Genomic DNA, 18878 nt, shown 5'->3' with positions numbered 1-18878 from the left:
GAAAACTCGAGGACACTAACTGATGACGCAGAGCTCGCTTTCCGTTTGACTTGGGCTTGTGGGAAGCTACTCGATCAACCTAACAAACTACCGTGTATAAGAAAGTGCTAAACTCCTGCCTGGAAACCATGGTGCTAAGTACACAAGACGTCCTGTCGCGAAGTGATGTTACTAGCTTCAAGAGACAGGGCCCTCTTGAGGGCTAATCCAATAAGCCTGCTTGAGAAGCCATCCTAAACTATGCAGAAACTGATTATGCTATGATCGAACACCAATTAAGCGAAGTCTGACATCCCGAGCACCTGTGGGTGGCCTTTCTGAATCGTTGTCTTATGGCCTGAACAGCCGACGTCGTGATTCCAGATGTACTCGCTTGTTCTTGGTAAATACTATAGACCACAAGCCCCCATTGCACATGATTGTCAAACTTTTCCCAGCTTTGCGTTCCGGGCCAGGGTCTGCATTCTGTCGTCACCATGACTGATATCGCTCAAATAAGGCCTGCTCAGCATGCCTTCAACACCAGCGAGGAACGCATGGGCATTGACATTTTGAGACACTGCCAATGCGGTAGTTTTCTGAACAAGCAAGCCGTGATCCTTGTTCAAGTACTGTGTGAGTAGCTGGGAGTTGGCCTGCTTCGCATCGACAGAGCTGGTTTCTTCACTCAAATCAGTCATACTAGTCGCTGACGTAGAAGGACGCGGTCCATATGCGATTGTGCTATGCGACTGCGAACTCTTTGAATTTGACCCACTAGCATTTGAAAGCTGCGCCGTGTGCACCGTGTCTAGTGCGGCAGCGAGGTCGGGACAGCGTGGACTATGGCAACGAGTTCACATGTTTTAGCACAACTGGGCCTATTGGTATAGGGGCGTCCTTACCTTTCCTGATGCGTCTCCAAATCGTTTCCGCTCTGATTGCCGTGGAGCGAGTCGCCGCCTACCGAACGCTTGCTGGTTTCGTCAGCGATAATACTCTTGGACTAGGCGTGGCAGGCATAGAGAAACGCTTACTCCTCGCTACGACCAGTAGCCCATGAATCTGTTGTCGATGTATAAGATGACGATGACTTGCTATCAGCGTCGTCATCTGCCTTGAAAGACATCTCGCCACGCCGGATGAGTGCTCGCTGGATTGGCATTTCAGATGCCCAAGGTCTTCTGAGATGTGGTACGACCGGCCTGTAAGTGCCAACGTCTTTGATCAACTCCATGGACGATCTCCTTTGAAGATACGACTGGACTTTCGCGATTTTCTCACTGTAGCTATGGCTGTCTGGCAATGTCGATTGTATTGGGGCTCGTGACAGTCCTTGAATCAGTCCGTTGGCAGCATCAACCTTTCGCGTGGCATCCCCAATCATTTGCTCTGGACTACGGAGTTCGGAGGATGACGGTTTCGAAAAGGCCGTCCAGCCGTTGTTGACGCCTGTCTTTTCTTCTCTCGCCCTACCTTCAATGAGATCTCTAGCTCGTGTATTGGCCCTGGACAGCTCCGCTCCCGAGTTGGACTTCCGATTGCGTTGGGACGTCCTAGAGGCCATCGAAACATTCCACCCAGAGGATAAATTTTGAAATTCGAAATAATTGTCCAGACTTCCCGCATTTTGACTGGCCTGCCACTGAAAATACGGGTCTACAGGCTGATCGACCGGGAGAACTGGTGGCACCGCACTGACCGGCGACAGCATGTGAAATCCAGGTATCGCATATTGTGAAGCAGAAGAGGGCGTTTCTAGATGGAATTGATTGGTCACCACTCTTTGAGGCAAACAATTGTTCGATTGTGCTGCGACGCCAGCTCCCTTTTCCCTCTGATTCCCAGGTTCGTTCGAGACGGTGAGGGTCACTTCCAACTGTTCTTTGTACGAGCGCACCACATCTAACTCCCGCACCAAACTCTTTCGCTGTTCAACCAAGGACTTCTTCGCGCAGGGATCCATATCCCAGGTATGCATGGCCATGTATCTATCGAGACTTGTAAGCTGAGTTGAGAGAGCTGCATAATCGACCGAAATTTGGCTCAGAGATTTGCGCAATGAAGATTCCAGGAAAGGCCCCATTGAGAATAGTGGCTGATTGACAGCCGCCATTTGACCGCCGACTTGATGATACCCCTGCGGTGCATGGTTTGGAACAAACGAGTCCAGGATTGACGAAGATTGGCTGATGGTCGAAGAGTATCCACCGATCATACTGCTGCATGGAGCTATATCCGATGGCGTAACCAGGCCTGAGGTCTGTGCCTGCAATGCGGACGACATGAGAGGAATGACGTTCGATGCGCTTAAACCTTGCAAAGATGGAGAAAAGGCGAACGGATACCCCGCGAGACCATACATAGCATAATTCTGCAGCGCTGGAGCATGAGGCTCTTGAAATTGTGGTTCAAATTGAAAATATTGTTGGCTCATCAGCGGGAAGGCCGCATTGGGCTGCGAAATCATGGAAGAACCTAGTGCAACCGGTGCTATAGTCGGAATCAACGTCGAAGCTGAGATCTGTGGCTCCGATTTGTCATTCATACTTATACTTGACAATCTCGCATGTGTCGCCAGTATTCCTTGAGGTTGCGGAGATGACGAGTCGGCACCGGCATGAGGGCAAATATCCTCGGACCGTGCTCTCTTGTCTTTGGCCTTGGCCCTGCCTTTACCGATTGTCGTAGTCGAGGATGTACCACGATCATCTTTGGTTTGGTCAATCGCTGACAGTTTCATCTGAGGTGCAGAGCCCTGTGAATCCATCGGAACGATTCGGCCACCAGCAGTGACACGTTGATGTTTAGGTGACGCGTGCTCCTTGAGAAATCTCGCGAATCCAGCATCAGCTTGAGCCAGAGCCCCTTGTGGAGGATCACTTGGCTGGCGCCTAGGGTGGCGTAAACGAGGCCCCGAGGTTGAGTGGGTTCCCTGACTTTGACGCGATCTATTTGACACGTTCCTTGACCCGTTGACTGGACGCCCAGACAAAACACTTCTATCAGCTTTGTGTTGGCGGAGCAAATTATCTGGATGACATAAACCGTTAGCATTACCGAGCTTATTGTGCTTGAATGATGACTGCAAAGGCACATACAACCCAGTGCCTGCGCGCTGAATCGACCAAGGTCTATGTGCACATTCTGGCTCATTGCCAGCAAAGTTGGGATGTCATATCTCATTTTCCGAGTTGGGCAAATTGTACTTAGGGGACGTCCAAAGGAAAAGATCAACAAACACGAGACGTGTCAGAGCAGTATGCGAAGACAAGATACGAGAGAGCCTTTCCTGTGATGTCGTGATGTCCTTGTTGGTTGTTCTGCGTCGAAGAAACACAACCTGGGTATATAATCGGGCGAATCTAGAAGGTGCATTAGACCCCTGCCAGGCCAGTAAGCAGGTGCTCTCGCGAGGAAGGAGCACGCTTAGATCATGGATATGAAGAACTTGGGTTGTATTATTATCAGGTAGGGAATTATCATCTAGGATAGTAGGTCTCACGTGGCTATTTCATTATATTAGAGATGGCGAGTTCAGGGAATAGATCACCTCAACTTGCGCGACAAGGGCGCTGGCGATCCATATCAAACATGTTCCCGAGCCTGGACTGGCTTAAGGACGCTGTGAGTATTCCAGGTATCGACATGTTCATCTTCAAAAGGAGATGCAGCCGTCCGATTCCCAGCAAGGGTTGACCTCATCTCCCAGCTTCCAGTCCGCTCATGACCACAGACAACTGCTCCTCCAACCCCGAATCTCTCATCGTCTGGGCTCTCCGCTGACTTAACATCCTCGTGCGTAGGATCTTTCGCGGTAAGGTCAGCATCACTTGCCATCTTGCTATTACCCTTGAACCCTCCAGCGCTTGATCTATGCATGCGTCTCATACGAAACCCACGCACTAGGAAAAAAAGTATAGCAGCAAGTGCTAGAGCGACGATTGTAACCACAGCTCCAATGACGCCAGCGATAGCCGGGCTTAACCTGTTGTTGGAGGCAGATGTGTTCGTAGCCCTGGCCATCACTCCGGAACAGAACACAGCGGACGATCCGCATTCGAGGCACCACTGCTCCGTCGAACCAAGAGAAAACCTCTCCATCTGTGCGTGGAACTCGGAGTACGGGATCGCATCATTACTTGGACCGTGCCCAAAAAGTGGATAGGACCGAAATTCGGCGGAAGTGCCTGTTCCGTTACGCAGGAGGAATCGCACGTAGAGCTGGGACTGGTCAGGATATGCCGGGACTGCTTCAGCTTCGAGGCTAAACAGTTCGAAGACGAGCGACGCTCCGAGGTCTGGAGACGAGTAGAAGTTCTCCTGGCTCGACGAGGCGAGCTGCATGAGTGAAGCAAGAGCGACAGCGGGCTCCGAGCCACCAAAAACAAGGCTCATCTTGTTGTTGGCTCCCCGGTATTGGATATTGGCGTCGAAAGCTTCCAAAACATGCGACGCCAAGGTTCTGCCTGCAATTGTGCGGATGTCATTGGATACACTGAGTTCCGACGAGGATAGGTTGCCGTTCGTTGCGTACATATAGTGGTCTGCATACCATCGCGCACGTTCGATATCGTCTCGAGTCAGATGGTGCAACAATGATTTGTTGTGCAATAACTCATATTCAAGGAATTCCGATATGTAGAACGCGTTGGCATAATTGGCTGAGGAGAGATCGTATACTCCACTCAAGGATTGGCGGTACAAGCGGCCGTAGAAGTCTTCCGACTCTTGCGTAAGGTCCTGCACCTCAGGACTGAATTTGTACTCCATGTCAGCGACTTCGTGTAGAGTACATTCAAACTGGCCGTCTACAATGATCGATTGAGGATCTGCTGAGCTCACAGTGATCACTTGAGGATACTGATATCCGTTCAAAGGAGCACGAGACAGCGACCCGTTAGCGAGCACGAAAGACGGGTCATAGAAGTTCCCATCGTAAACCTGGTCAAGAGGCGGATACAGGCCCTGCATGAAAGCTTGGGCCGATGCCACGGCTGGCTGATCGGTACTTGAAAGAACAGAGATCTCCTCGGCTTCTAGTGCGTACGGAGACAGGCTCGGAATTCGTGTTCCCACTCCACTCCCCTCGCTATGTATGGCAACATAGCGGCCGCGAAAGGCGGACCCGGCGGCATACAGTTCACTTGCTCCATAGGGAGTCAACGCTCTGGGGCGAGGCAGAGCGTTCGGGATACTATCCCCGTGAAGTGTATATGCGAAAACCGACCAGACTTGCTCCTTGAGGTCTTCAGCCGCAACCAAGGCAAGAAACTGCAAAGCTGCCGCTGCCAAGAAGAGTTCGCGAGAGATCAACATAGCGATCTGAGAAGCAATTCCTTATCGAATGGTAGGGGTTCAAAGTGCGAGGCTCGGCGCAGTATGAGCTTGACAGGCGACGTTCCAGATGATCTTGTCCAGCAAGCTTGGGGTAGTAGAAGAAAGATGGTCGCTTTCTTCAGCGTATAAGTCAATTGACGGGAGAATTGTAAGCATCCTGTCCAATTTTAAAGTACCAAGGGAAAGCATCGCAAAGACGTCTAGACCCCATTCACGACCGTTGGTATCCAACAGTGCTGGTATGGATGTGACGAAATCAATATCATTGCATCAACACTGGAGTTGTATCAATATAGACAGAGTGCTTGCCGAAGTTACATGTGTGGTTGTCCCACAGGGCATCCTCCTCTGTTCCATGGTCGAAAGGGTTCACGTAGATGTAGGTATGGCCCTCTCGCAAGACAGTTACACTGGCTTATTAGTATGTAGACGATTCTCACAGACTCGTACCCTTACTGCTTCACTCTACGAAATCGAAGCGTAAGAGAGAAATCACCTTTTTCAGCATTTGATGCTTGATGCTCGGCCTCGACAAAGCCGAGATAAATACCACTCACTCAGCTTCGTAGATAAGAGAATGAATTGTTTTGTAGAATTTGTAGTCCAAAGTAGCACGTCAGTCCGTTCCAACTGCAGAGGCATGGTATGGATCAGGGTCAATGACGCGAGTGTCGGTAATGGTAGGTAGCATTCGAACCAAAGTAACCATGTGAGTCCTACTCTGGCACCCTTGACTCGAGATTTCAGCGGACATATTCGGTTTTTACACGCAAGCGAGGCCAGTAAAAGAAGTCAAATGAGTAGTGTAACGCATATGTCGATGAAGCTGAAAGATAAGTTCATTCACCTCTCTAGAGAGTTACCGAATTGGTTAGTTTAGATCCTCAGGCATCAAGACGGAACTCCCAGTCAGCATTTCCAGTCTGTTGTTGCCGCCTGTTCCTCAAGCCAAGGTGGAATTTAAACTGGTAGTTGAGATCAATCTGCCTTGACCATTGAAATAGTAATCTACTCCGTACATTATCGTATGAATAGAATGTGCGAATACGCCTGCAAGGTGGAAGCATTCACAGCTTTCGCCCATCTGATTCGTCCCTCTGACCGCTTCCGGCTGCCGGCGAAAAATCTATCACGCCGTCCCGTCCGTCTCACCTTCTCCCCAAGCCCTACACCTGCGCCCTACCCCTAAGCCCTTATTTCTGCTCTTGGAAGTCAAGATAGTATCTTCTTAGGACCTTGCCTTGTCCAATATGGTAAACACGCGAGGTTCAGGTCCCTCGTCTGACGATCACGTCTCTTCTGAGCTTCCTGCGTCTCCAGCCCTCAAGGTCGAGGACGATGGTAAGTGTTCCTCGTGGCTTATTGCGGACCTGGACCTGCCCGTTCAACATGACACAGGAAGTCATTGTCATTTCTTTCATTTATTTAAACAAATCTGTAGCCTGTTTATGGTTTGAAATTCGATTCTGACTCTGATTCATCTGCAGCTTCCTTGAAGACGTCTCACCCGCGCGAGGAGGACGAGGATGGCTCCCTTTCCCCTCGGGCCTCGAAGAAGCGGCGCATCGAGGCCGAGTCGGAAGGGCTTCTCCTGCCATCTCAAACGACCGAATTGACCGATCAAGCGCCCGGAAATCAGATTGAAGAAGAATTAGTATCCGCGCTCGGTTCTGGAATTGTCGATACTGTGGAACGCCAGAATGCCGGGCAGACTCAGCCGGTCAGCTCCGCGGGAGATCCCGCAGCGCCAGAGGCAAATCCGGAGCTTGACGATATGGCGTCTGTCATCTCAAGTATCATGAACCATGCTGAACGGGTCGAGGAACAATGCGCTATGGGTCAGCAACAATTAACTACTGCGACGACGACACCGACTACCCCTGCGGATCAGCCAGCGCCCAAGGGTCTAGTTTATGTGAAGGCAAACTCGCACTTAAAGATCCAGAGCTTGCCGATATTGGACAATCTGGTAAGAAATGCTTCTTATCCTGTTATGTGCATCTTTTAGAGGTCAACCCTGACACGTTTGCTGTTCAGTCTACCCAAATTCTCTCTCTTCTGGCCAAATCCACTTACCAGGATATTACGTCGTTTGTGGCTGAGCCGGAGTCAGAAAACGGGCAAGCCTATGCGACCATGAGATCCCTCTTTGATCATACAAAAAAAGTGTATTCCTCCAAGGAATCGTTCCTGTCGCCGACTGAACTTGGTCTCACAGAACCTTCCCAAGTTGACATCATCAGAAAAGCAAACCTGGCTTCATTCGTTTCAAGCATCTTTGGCACACAAGAGATTGGATTTGCTGAGTTAAATGAGCATTTCCTGGATGTTTTCGTCCCGGAAGGGGGCCGCCTGTTGAAAGTGCAAGGTGCTCTGTTTCTGGAGCTCAAGACCCAAGCGTTCATAGCCTCCATGAACAACACTGAGAGGACAAGGACCGAATTGCTGTACGACCTGTTTCCAGATGATCTGGAGCAGCGCTTACTTGACCGACGGCCGGGAACTCGTCAGCTAGCTCCTAGTGAGGCTGATTTCGTGAAACGTGCCGGCTCACGCCGGGATATTCTTTTGAACGATATTAACAACGAAGAGGCGATGAAAGCTCTGCCCGATAAGTACCACTGGGAAGATTTCCTCCGAGACCTGAGCTCGTACATTACGAAGAACTTTGATGCTATCTGCCATCAACAGGTTTGTTTTTCTGTGACTCCTATCTATCCTTGCCTTGCTAATGCTGATCAGACGAAGAAATTGAATAAGGGAAGGCAACCATCTTCATCGAGTGGCGAATCACAGGATCCGCCCAGTGCACCCCTCCAAGGCCAATTTCCTGTTGCCTCGCAAGCGCCTGAAGTTCCTGTTGACAAGAATATGCATGGTGACCTGGTAGCCCGTGCGGCACGTGCGGCCCAGATTGCCTTGCAGGGCCATGGATTGAGACGTTCTCAACAACAGCAGTCCCAACAGCAACAGCAGCAGCTCAGTCATCCACAGCAACCAGGACAACCCCAGCAACAGCAACAGCATCAACATCAAAACCAAATGCAGCAGGCTCAGCAGCAACCCCAGCAACATCTACAGCCACAGCAAATGCCGCAGCAGAGTTCTCAACATGCGGGCCAGGCACCTCACGGGTATACTGCAGCTCAGCCCACGGGCCAGCTGCAACCTCAGCAAAACCCACACCAACAGCACTACCAGCATAGTCCAACGCCGCCGGGGTATCAGCAACAGCCCGGGCAGCTCACATTCCAGCAAAGTCCTCTGCAAGCAAACTTTCAACAATATAACCCTGGGGGTCCCGTATCCATGCCGGGGAGACCCAACGGTGGTCATTCATCTAACCATGGTTATATGCCTGGAATTCCTCACTATTCGCAATCACAACCCACTCAGGTACTCTATGAGCGCGCTCGCATGGCGGCTTCGGCGAAATCTTCTCCAAGCAGTCGCAAATCCGGCCTACCAAGCCAGCGCCGCCCCTGGACTACTGAAGAAGAAAATGCTTTGATGGCTGGACTGGATCGTGTAAAGGGACCACACTGGAGTCAAATTCTTGCGATGTTCGGCCCCGGAGGTACTATCAGCGAAGCCCTGAAGGATCGGAATCAAGTGCAGCTGAAAGACAAGGCGCGCAACTTGAAACTCTTTTTCCTCAAGAGCGGTATCGAAGTTCCTTATTACCTGAAGTTTGTCACTGGCGAACTCAAGACTCGCGCTCCTGCTCAGGCCGCTAAACGTGAAGCACGGGAGAGGCAGAAGAAGCAAGGCGAAGAAGATAAGGCTCATGTGGAAGGTATCAAAGGCATGATGGCCCTCGCTGGCGCACATTMGCAGCCCGTTCCGCTCGGACACGGGCACGAGGCGATGTCTGCTTCTCCCGGGCTTCCGGATACTGGCAGCCATTCTACTTTTGATCAAACCGCGGAACAGAACCTGATGCAGACACTGGGCCAGGAGGTCCATGGGGCTCAATTTGGGCAACCTCAACATCAACCAGGTAACGTAGATCCCAACATGCACATAGGGCAGTAAACTGGTCTTTCTTTCTACAAGATATTTCTTCTCTAGCCTGCCCCTAAGGATCGATCTGAAGTCGCTGTGGTTCTTACCTGTCTTTTTCGCTTCTGGTGAAGCATGCTGCTTGTTGCATTGTGTAATAGCATAGTTTGGGTCTGGTTTGGTCTGTAAGAGTAGTATTCAAGCATCTATTCATACATATGTAAAAAATGATTCTGTACTTATATGAATACCATTTTCAGTTGTGCCTATTTTGTAGAATATCATGAAATCTTGCTGTTGCTTTTCCAAGCTCATCCGCATAGTCTAATTGTCCTCGGGCCGAACACGGACAGTATCTCCGCTTGTGCATCACCAACACATGTCGATTCGTTGTACACACCCCAGAAAGGACAGACCTCAGCGAAACATTGTACCCCAATTCTCCTATTCGTCCAACAGGGGTCAACTTTACCCGTCCATTCACTTCCGTCTCTCTTGCTCAAGTCACTAATAACTGATCTGTCACGATGGCCGATTCATCAACTCCATCACAACCTCTAGCGCCGCCTTCGTCGCAACCACCACCTTCATCCCAGATCGGTTCACAAGAGCTTCCATCATCGTCAACACAGGCGACAGTACCAGGAGAGCCATCGGGTGCTTCTGAAACCCCGGTTGTACCCAAACAGGAGCCAAATACAACGGATGTCGCAGCCCTTGACGCCTCCATCGAGCAGGATATCGATATGAGCACCAGCGGCATTACGAACGCTGCAGGCGCAAGCGATGGAGATAATGCGATAGGAAACCCTGTTCAAGATGCGGTGCCTACGTCTGTCGACGCTATAGCAGCGGCAGTGGCGCCATCGAAGAAGGAGACGAGTTTGCGCGAGTTTCTGGGCAAGATGGATGATTATGCGCCTATTGTAGGTCTAGCTTCTTTTCTCATTTTGCTCTTGCCTTACTTTTGACAGCCTTTCTGTCATGGACGTATTGCAAGGCGTATACCCTTGAGACATTCTAACAAGATATAGATCCCAGACGCGGTAACGGCTCACTATCTTACCCTCGCCGGGCTACCACCCCCAGGAAACGGACCGAACCAAACTCCCCCGCATCTGGCCCGACTCCTCGCTCTCGCAACACAGAAATTCATTGCTGATATCGCGGCCGACTCATATCAGTACGCGCGTATCCGAGCCTCGAACAGTTCATCCGCCAGCAACCCCATGGGCAGTCTGAACGCCGCCTCGGGTCTAAACGTACCCGGCGGTGCTGGAGGAGCTGGCGCAGCAGGCGGCGCAGCGGGTGTTGGCGGCGGCGACGCAGGCAAAGMCAAAGCGAACACACATCTAGGCATTCAGCGTCCTGGTTTTGGCGGTGGTGGCTCCGGTGGCTCTGGGCAAGGCCGGACGGTGCTCACCATGGAAGACCTGGGCATGGCTGTTGCAGAGTATGGTGTGAGCGTCAAGAGAGGGGAGTTTTACCGGTAGAGAAGGCTGGGTCCTGGTGACGGAACACATCCGTGATGGTCAGTACAGCCAGCATGCGACCGGGTGTCATCCGCTTGGGCTGATCCTCCATCTGCACGGTCGATAGAAATCATCCACAAGATCTGGATGACTTACGAGAGATTTTGACGTTATATTGCTACGCAGTCTTGGCGAGAGGGATTATGGTGGCTTTTCTCTGGGGAAGGCAGATTTTTCAACTTCATTTGGCGTACATACCGGGTCGAGGACAACGGATATCCTGCATTGGGGGTTTCTTATATTTCGAAAAGAATTTTCCTTTTGTGAACTTTGCACGCAGGCGTTTTTGGAAGGCTGAATGGGACACATATTCATCGGTGTCCACCTCAACAAGTATACAATTTAGTGCGTCCTGATAATCTCGAATAAAATGAAAATATTGATTCTCGCAAAATCCAAATAACTCCAACACAGTAACCGCTATTTTTACAATACAGATATGTGTAGATGTATACGTCCCGCCTGTAGTAGACGGAAGAGCGTCGACAGGGACACGAGACCGCAGAAGAGCGAGATCTGCTACCCTCACAGTAGATATCCCCTGCCTGATGATTCTCAAGCACCCGCCGTAGCAGTACGAATCACAATCCCATCCCATAATGCTGCTCACCCCAGGAACAATGCCCGTAAGCGCCAGATCTCGAAAAAGCAGCGATAAGAACCATCGAACCGTATCCCCGTACCCCACCAGAATCACTTATTTGTTCTTGGACTGCTTGTACGTGAACCGCTTGCGAGTACTGCCAACGCAAACCGTCAGCTTCTGCTTCTGCCTCTCATCCTGATTGTCGGAAAGTCTGTAAAACTGAACGGGGCATCAAACATACGGAACATATTCGCCCAGCTTCCTCCCCACCATATCCTCCGTAATCAAAACATCCTGGTACGTCTTGCCATTGTGCACCGCGAACCGCAGACCGACGAAATTAGGCAGGATTGTGGCTCCGCGCTTCTGTGTCTTGATCGGGGGTGTGCCGGGAGGAGGGGGGAGCTTTCGCGGGAGAGGGAGACTGTCGAGGAAAAAATTGAGCGTCAGCTTATACAATAGAATCGATCAAACTCATTTGGAGCTGTCTCTGCGATCCTGCGGCGGGTATATTCAAGCTAGGACATGGAGATAACGTACGGCACAATGTTCGGGCCTGCAGTGATGGTAGCGGAATTAGCCATTACCCCTTCCTTCGAGACGTATGGATTAAACAGGAACAATCTTGGAAGACTTACCTTTCCATACTGATCGCCCCAGCAGAGCACGAGTGGGCAACATCTTGTCGATACACGCTGCTCAACAAGTCTGAGACTCCGGAAGTTGAGGCGCAAATTGATGCTTTTCGGATGGCTGATTATGTAAGCGAATATACTTAAGATGCTCAAAATACCCTGTGGTTACGGACTACAGAGAAGAGGTCTAAACTCTGAGAAAATATAGCTATTATTGTTTTCTATCTATTATAGCCATTGACTGTGATTGCCAGCTGTTATATTTTTCTTCCCCAAGCAAGCTTTCATCGTATATTGAGAGCATTAAGCAGAGCCAATAGCTTGAATATCTTCTGATCCAGAAGCCGCCAGCGACTGTTGGATAGAAAGATCCCGTATTTTTGAATTTTATTTGATGTGCTCATTCCGTAGCAAGCTCATCAAGCAGCCTGATTAAGCTCCGGACTCCCATGAGGACGTTTTCGTCCGGTCCCTGACCGGGCGTCCAACTGGCGTGCGCAAAGTCAATCAGGCGGAGGTCATGCACCTTAGGAGGTTCATCCTCATCCTCCTCGTCTTCGAAGTCTATTTCTCCTAATTGTGCCGTTTCTGAGTCAAGGTTGATATTGATTGCCTGCTGTGGTATTCCGTCTTGTCCAACGTCTAGGTTGAAGACTTCGAAGGAGCCATCTTCCTGCAGGGCCAGATCAAAATCTTCGACCTCTTCATCCGACTCTTCTGGCGCTCTGTCCCTGGGATTCTTTTCTTCTTCTAGTGCTTGTTCCATGGCCTCTGGGTCACCTTCGTAGACAATGAGCACACTTGCAGAATACATCCTGCTCTCTTCAGACTCCAGGATCGACTGCACACGCCTCAGCTCGTCAGCAAGTCTCCTGGCGATTAATTTGGACCGATCAACAGCGCCGCCCTTTGCGCCGGCGAGGAACGTCTCAAAGCCTTGTTTCACATTCTTCTCATTAAAAGACCGTCCGTACCACTTGTCATAGCGCTTGTAGCCGTCCTTTTCAACGACTTCACCCCTGGCACCCTCGAGTCCCTCATGTTTGGTGGCGTATGGATTGGTCTTGCTGCCCTCGTCCGTCTCCCCATGAGCGCCGGTCCAAATCTTCATCCCGGCAATGCGAAACCCGAGACTACCGCTGGTTGTCTCCTTCGCCACAGCTTCCAGCTTGGCGCGCTTAGCGGGAGGCGCGTCATCAGCCCAAAGTCGCGCGCCAAGCTTCACATCCAGGACATTTGGGCGTTTGAACCCAGAGGCGACATTCTCCAGGACTATTGACAGCCCCGTTTCGAGCTTTTTCCCACCAGAGGGAACCCAAGTTTTGTTGTCAGCTGCGCCATTCGAGCCTAATCCAGCATTCAAACCAAGTTCCGGCGCCTCCGCTGTGGTCGGCGTGGCGGATGATGATGATGAGTCGTCCACGGTTGGTAGAACAATAGCTCCACTCTGCTGAGCAGCAGCGAGCGCGAAGGGGCCTTGCTGGTCAGCAGACGATAAGGTTCCGATGTAAGTGGGAATGAACTCCCGAAAGGCGGGATGGAGGGCGCTAGATTCGTAGAACGCAACTTCTTGGGGAGTGCAAGGTTTCGCGATGAAGGAACCGGAGGGAGTGCAACGCACGCCGTCACTGTAGAGAAAGGTGTTAGACCAGTCATGCGACCTCTGCATACGCGCACAAAGCGCACTGCGCTGACAACGATTGGATGCTCAATGCAGGATAATTCAGCCGCTAGAGAGGCTGAGATATGCTGACGTGGGCAAGGAAGGTGGGCCGAGTGCGATGGGATACTTACTGTCCAGCAGCGGCGTGGTCGAAGTCGACAAAGCTGTCAGTATCGAGCTTGGGTGTTTTCACACTGTCGGACCTGGAAGACGACGGCATGTTGTTCGCGAGAGAATATACTGTTGCACACCGGAGCGCCGCTAAATCTCATTCAATCCTCATTCCGGAAGGTGCCTTTGACAGGTAAGGAGGTATTTCGAGGCCGCGATAGGGATGTGGGAAGTAGTCGAAGGTGAAAGAGAAGAAGTCGTAGATAGAGTGTCGTCAAAAAGAGATGGTAGACTTAAGGAGTGAAGAAAGGGAGAGACAAGACAAGTAAGTTGTACTTCAGTCTACGGTTGAAATACAATCATGATCGGCATGACTGACACAAGGGGGAATAAATGCCTAGGAGATGATTCGAAATAATAATACCGCTCTAATGGTCTGATGGAGTCGTTGTCACCTTTAGTGTCTTGGTTCGAACAACGGTCAGTTTTGATAAGAAGTGATCGGCGGCTGTGATTGCCGGCTCAACGCGGGCCGAGGACCAGTTAACTATTCTTTGGGAGGGCATCATATCTGCCGCTTTCGGTTGAGGCTAAGGGTTTGTCTCTCCTAGGCCTTCGAGCAGATTCAATATACGCCACACTTGAGTCCTATTTCGCTCTTCATCGTTATACTGGGATGTTGTGGGTATATATATTCCGTAATCAGGAAAGAAGTAGAGTGTGTTTCTAACTATGAAGCCATTATTTCTTGCAACTCCCACATCTACAAGGGTATGCTGTATGTGTAACCGTCAGTGATATCAGCTTGTAATAAAGTATTTATTTTATATGGAATAATCGGCCTTCTCGTGCCAATTCTGAAACCTTTTCAACCGGCCTTGTCGTCTTTCTAGCACATATTACCAGAGTGGACGATCAAGTCGATAATTTTACCACTCGAACAATCCAGTCCTTGAGTAAGATGTGTGCAACCAGTCTAGCGGGAGTAAAGAATCATTACTAGACCCTTTTACACTCTTGTATTCTAAGCATATAAATGAATGATTCCATAGAGTAATAACGAAGGGCTCATTAAGATACAGACAGGTTAGCTAGTTCACTGCCAAACTGGACCTTAATTAAACTCAGCCACATAGACTACATTCTAATAAAGCCCTCAGAAGAGCCTATCAAGGCTTCAGACATACCAGGGTAAAGTTAGTTAAGATCTCAATGAGGTCCTAGACTGCTATTAGTATAGTAAGTGAAAAGCAAAACAAGTTCCTTGATATAGTTTACATCGACCATTCAATAAGGGAGACGAGGGGGTTACTATAGAACCAATTTCGATAGGTCTAAGAATTTGAAAGCTACACTACGCCCCTTCAGTAGTCTAATTGACTGAGATAATTGCCAGTCTGACAAGAGAATGAAACACAAAGGACGGGGCGGATGTGGTTGAATCCTCTGGATGGTATCACATCTGCCTCTTTTGGTCTTCTCACTTGCTTGGTTTCCCATATTAATCAATATGTTATTATAGGCGCAGCTGAATTATCCCAATCATCGTAGCCTGGGATCTGCTAGATGTCTTCCATATTATCCTCAAAAAGCCTGCTTGAGGCACCACAGCGAACAATGAAGAAGCTGGAGGTGTACTCTGTTTGCCGGTGAATTGCATGAATCAAACAGACTGAGAAGCCGTTGGACTGTTGGAGGGAGTGTTTTGCTTTCTCCTACCAAGTACTAGTGAATTGAATCCTCTCTCTCTTTAACACATTCATTGACTATTTCCCATCCCCCGTCGATGTGATCTTCCTCTCACCTTTGTATCAGCTTGATCTAATCTTCCCTTCTATCTCGTTAGCAAACGATCTCATCCAGACCCCTCATGGCAATGGAGCCTCCAGAAATTTCCTCGAACTCTTCTCGCGAGCTCCCTCTTCGACCTCTCGAACAATACAACAACCCAAGAACTGAGCAGCTAAACATGGCTACTTCTACAGAACGTCAGACAAGCAAGCCAGTTGAACAGACTCCGCCTCTGTCAGAAGCAAATGATAGTCAAGAGAAACTAGAGCCTGTCCCTGTTAATATGGTGGAGTCAAAGAAGAAAAGGAAGAAAACCACCAGACCGAAAGGCAAACGCGGCAAAGTAGGACCTTTGCACTTGGCCGGATGACGTTACGAATGAAACTGTTACTTACACTCTGCAGAACAAGCCGACAGGGTTCGAAGAGTACTACGTGGATGCCCCTATAACACCCCAGGAGTATGCAGAGGGGCGAGAGATATATGATGTGTATGTGACTGATACCATATCAAAAGACGAGTAGACTGACAAGCGTTCAACTATATAAAGCTCGCGGCCTATCATTCAGTAAGCTCCCCAGAACGACTAGGATTCATTGATTTGCAAATCTAACGACCCTAGTCGAATGGAAGATGCTATTCTACGCTTCCAGAAGAAGCGGCGCATTGAAAGTGACAGACGCGAGATATTCTTAAAGTACCTGCAATATGGAGGCGTCGACATCAGTCAGAAGATGTTCACGGGTACGGACCAACGTGATCTCAAGGAGATGGACAGTGAGGATATCCTCCTGGCCAGGGCTCAGACAAGCATCGCGCAGGAGAAATTGAACTTACAGATTGACTTCAACGCTGTGGTCAAGGGCTACCTGTAAGCTTTCACGGCAACACAATACTGCGACACCATAATGAGACTGACGGCCGAACAGGACATCCTACTTCCCGTACTACTTCAACCCTGAAACCGAGAACATGGTCAAGCTGGCCACAGTCACGATTTGGAACTTTCTCACGTACATCCTCTACCACGACGTAGTCCCAGAGTACAAAGCGAACATCGAGGAAGCCAGGAAATCCTGCGACATCGCCGGCAAAGAGCTCTGGAAAAACCAGCAGTTCACAGCCAAAGGACCCGGAGACTTCAATACCGCTTGCTCTACACTCTTCGGCGGCGTCTTCTTCGACCTCCACGTTGAAGACGACCAGTGGAACAACAGCAAGGACGATGCAGTGCACATGACCAATGAGATCGCCCGTAAAGTTGTCAAGTTCGCGCTGGCAGGCGCCGGGGTTGATAGACAGGCCCTCCGATTGCAAGAGCTTGCAAATCAAGACGCACTACGGGCGATACGGGTCGAAGATATCGATGGCTTTGAAGTCATCGCCATCATCTTTCCAGACGACGAGACTAGGGAGTTTTACAAGGCACACGCTCCAGATCTCCACCCAGTTGGAAGAATGCTGGCAAAGGCCTACCGCGACCCCGGCAAGCCCAACATTGACCTCAGCCCTGAGGAGAGACTTCAGTGGGAAGCAGGCGGTGCACCAGCATTGGAGTTTGACTTCTTCCTTGAGGAGAGTCTGCTGAAGTTGTGCTACCCTGGCATGAAGGTCATAACGTCGGTTTGGGAACTCAACTGTGGATTTCACTACTTCGATGAGGTGTTCACAGCCTACTGTTCTATCTACACGGTCTTGGCCAACGATTTGATGATAGGTTGGAAGAAACCGAAGGATTTGCGGATGGACGGCGACCATGAAGCTGATGAGACTGATGAGGAAGGCAAGGATCCAAAGGAAAAGGAAACAGGGGGTGACCACGCTGCCGAGCCGCGAATCTGATCTTAGTTTCTTGCGTAGCAGCAGCATACGTGGTAGACAATTCGGTGGATCTTAATCAGAAAATCGACAATTTTCCTCAAATATATACACACCTAAATTCATGTTTCTGATCGGATAAGCAGATCATGGCTTCAAGAGAGGTTTTCCCGTAGTCTTCCTCCCCTCAAGGTCGATATGCGCCTGTTGAACCTGCTCAAGCGGGTAGACCTTGTGGATTCTGACCTTGAGCTGGCCAGACTGGAGCAGGTTGAACAGCTCATTGACATAGAATTCAAATTCTTCGCGGGTCTCAATGTAGCCGAAAAGTTGAGGGCGGGCAACCTTGACACACTTGGGGGAGAGTTTACTGTCCAGGTCAGTCCGTGTCCAAACAAAGTAATAATGCGAAGGACCCAACTTACTTCAGAGGTAGAGGAGGAACGGGTCCGCTGGCATTTCCAAACCAGACAATCGTACCTTTCCTCTTGACGACCTCCAAACTTCCTTCCCAGGTATCCTTTCCGACAGAATCATAGACGACGTCCACGCCTCGGCCGCCGGTGATCTCCTTCACCTGCTTCACCCAGTCCTTTCCCCCTTCGCTGCGGTAGTCAATTACATGATCCGCACCGAGGCTCTTAACCAGCTCGACCTTCTCCGGACCACCAGCAGTACCAATAACATGCGCGCCGATCGTCTTGAGGACCTGCGTCATGAGAAAGCCGGCACCACCCGCGGCAGCGTGCAGAAGAACCCAGTCGCCCTTCTGCACGGCATAGGTCTCCTTCGCTAGCGACAAGACGGTCAGCCCGCTGAGGAACGATGCCATGACATCCTCATCTGAGATGCCGTCGGGGATTTTGACCGTCTTGACCGCGGGGACAGCAGTGTACTCCGCATATCCGCCGGTGCTGAGCCAGGCGACACGGTCACCGACCTGGAAGTTGTACGGGTTTGGCCCGGGTCCCAGAGCGACGACGGTGCCGGCGCCTTCGCGGCCCAGGACTTCAGGCTTCGGGGCGGGGTAGAGCCCCGTGCGGAAGTAGGTGTCGATGTAGTTGATGCCGGAGATGTTGTTTTTGACGAGCAATTGGCCCTCTTGCGGGCTGGGGACGGGATAGTCGGTTTTGAAGTCGAGGACCTCGGGGCCGCCGGTCTTTTCGACCAGGACGGCTTTCATGGTGGTTGGGATAGACATGATGCGTGATTGTGATGAGTTTGTGAATGAGGCTGTCGGCCGAAATGACGGTTGGAGATGAGAGCGAACACCAGAGAGACGGACGAGTGCGGGAGATGTGACCGCGAGGGAATTATTGAGGCGGGAGATGAAGGCGCGGGAGAGATGCATTCGATGGGAGGTGAGGATAGTGAGGTTATAAGTATGGATTACAGAAACCTTCTTTGGCGATCTATCATCG

The 18878-nt window shown here is 50.4% G+C and overlaps 8 protein-coding genes across 8 annotated transcripts; 3 read left to right on the top strand and 5 right to left on the bottom strand.

Moving 5' to 3' along the window:
- Window positions 1-422: 422 nt before the first annotated feature.
- Asppvi_004960 (uncharacterized protein) lies at window positions 423-3135 on the bottom strand (the record flags this gene model as incomplete). The annotated part of the gene is made up of 4 exons (XM_043300899.1): window positions 423-822; window positions 885-956; window positions 1017-3012; window positions 3081-3135. The coding sequence occupies 4 exons, from the start codon at window positions 3133-3135 to the stop codon at window positions 423-425; spliced, it is 2523 nt and encodes an 840-aa protein (XP_043156834.1).
- Window positions 3136-3567: 432 nt separating this feature from the next.
- Window positions 3568-5298, bottom strand: Asppvi_004959 (uncharacterized protein; the record flags this gene model as incomplete). The annotated part of the gene is made up of 1 exon (XM_043300898.1): window positions 3568-5298. One exon carries the CDS (start codon window positions 5296-5298, stop codon window positions 3568-3570), a length of 1731 nt encoding a protein of 576 aa, XP_043156833.1.
- Window positions 5299-6569: 1271 nt separating this feature from the next.
- Window positions 6570-9354, top strand: Asppvi_004958 (putative MYB DNA binding protein (Tbf1); the record flags this gene model as incomplete). Its single annotated transcript, XM_043300897.1, has 4 exons — window positions 6570-6660; window positions 6807-7288; window positions 7357-8010; window positions 8062-9354. 4 exons carry the CDS (start codon window positions 6570-6572, stop codon window positions 9352-9354), a joined length of 2520 nt encoding a protein of 839 aa, XP_043156832.1.
- A 494-nt stretch (window positions 9355-9848) lies between these two features.
- On the top strand, window positions 9849-10814 carry Asppvi_004957 (putative TFIID and and SAGA complex TAF10 subunit; the record flags this gene model as incomplete). The annotated part of the gene is made up of 2 exons (XM_043300896.1): window positions 9849-10247; window positions 10356-10814. The coding sequence occupies 2 exons, from the start codon at window positions 9849-9851 to the stop codon at window positions 10812-10814; spliced, it is 858 nt and encodes a 285-aa protein (XP_043156831.1).
- Window positions 10815-11550: 736 nt separating this feature from the next.
- Asppvi_004956 (mitochondrial 37S ribosomal protein uS19m) lies at window positions 11551-12120 on the bottom strand (the record flags this gene model as incomplete). Its single annotated transcript, XM_043300895.1, has 4 exons — window positions 11551-11593; window positions 11681-11863; window positions 11980-11995; window positions 12078-12120. 4 exons carry the CDS (start codon window positions 12118-12120, stop codon window positions 11551-11553), a joined length of 285 nt encoding a protein of 94 aa, XP_043156830.1.
- A 354-nt stretch (window positions 12121-12474) lies between these two features.
- Asppvi_004955 (inositol polyphosphate multikinase) lies at window positions 12475-13957 on the bottom strand (the record flags this gene model as incomplete). The annotated part of the gene is made up of 2 exons (XM_043300894.1): window positions 12475-13702; window positions 13869-13957. The coding sequence occupies 2 exons, from the start codon at window positions 13955-13957 to the stop codon at window positions 12475-12477; spliced, it is 1317 nt and encodes a 438-aa protein (XP_043156829.1).
- A 1761-nt stretch (window positions 13958-15718) lies between these two features.
- Window positions 15719-17481, top strand: Asppvi_004954 (uncharacterized protein; the record flags this gene model as incomplete). Its single annotated transcript, XM_043300893.1, has 4 exons — window positions 15719-15982; window positions 16044-16129; window positions 16262-16510; window positions 16569-17481. 4 exons carry the CDS (start codon window positions 15719-15721, stop codon window positions 17479-17481), a joined length of 1512 nt encoding a protein of 503 aa, XP_043156828.1.
- Window positions 17482-17604: 123 nt separating this feature from the next.
- On the bottom strand, window positions 17605-18658 carry Asppvi_004953 (quinone oxidoreductase family protein; the record flags this gene model as incomplete). The annotated part of the gene is made up of 2 exons (XM_043300892.1): window positions 17605-17827; window positions 17883-18658. The coding sequence occupies 2 exons, from the start codon at window positions 18656-18658 to the stop codon at window positions 17605-17607; spliced, it is 999 nt and encodes a 332-aa protein (XP_043156827.1).
- Window positions 18659-18878: the final 220 nt, after the last annotated feature.

Source organism: Aspergillus pseudoviridinutans (genome assembly GCF_018340605.1).
Source record: "Aspergillus pseudoviridinutans IFM 55266 DNA, scaffold_3, whole genome shotgun sequence".
In the NCBI taxonomy this organism is placed as follows: Eukaryota; Fungi; Ascomycota; class Eurotiomycetes; order Eurotiales; family Aspergillaceae; genus Aspergillus; species Aspergillus pseudoviridinutans.
This window is presented reverse-complemented; position numbering and strand designations above follow the sequence as displayed.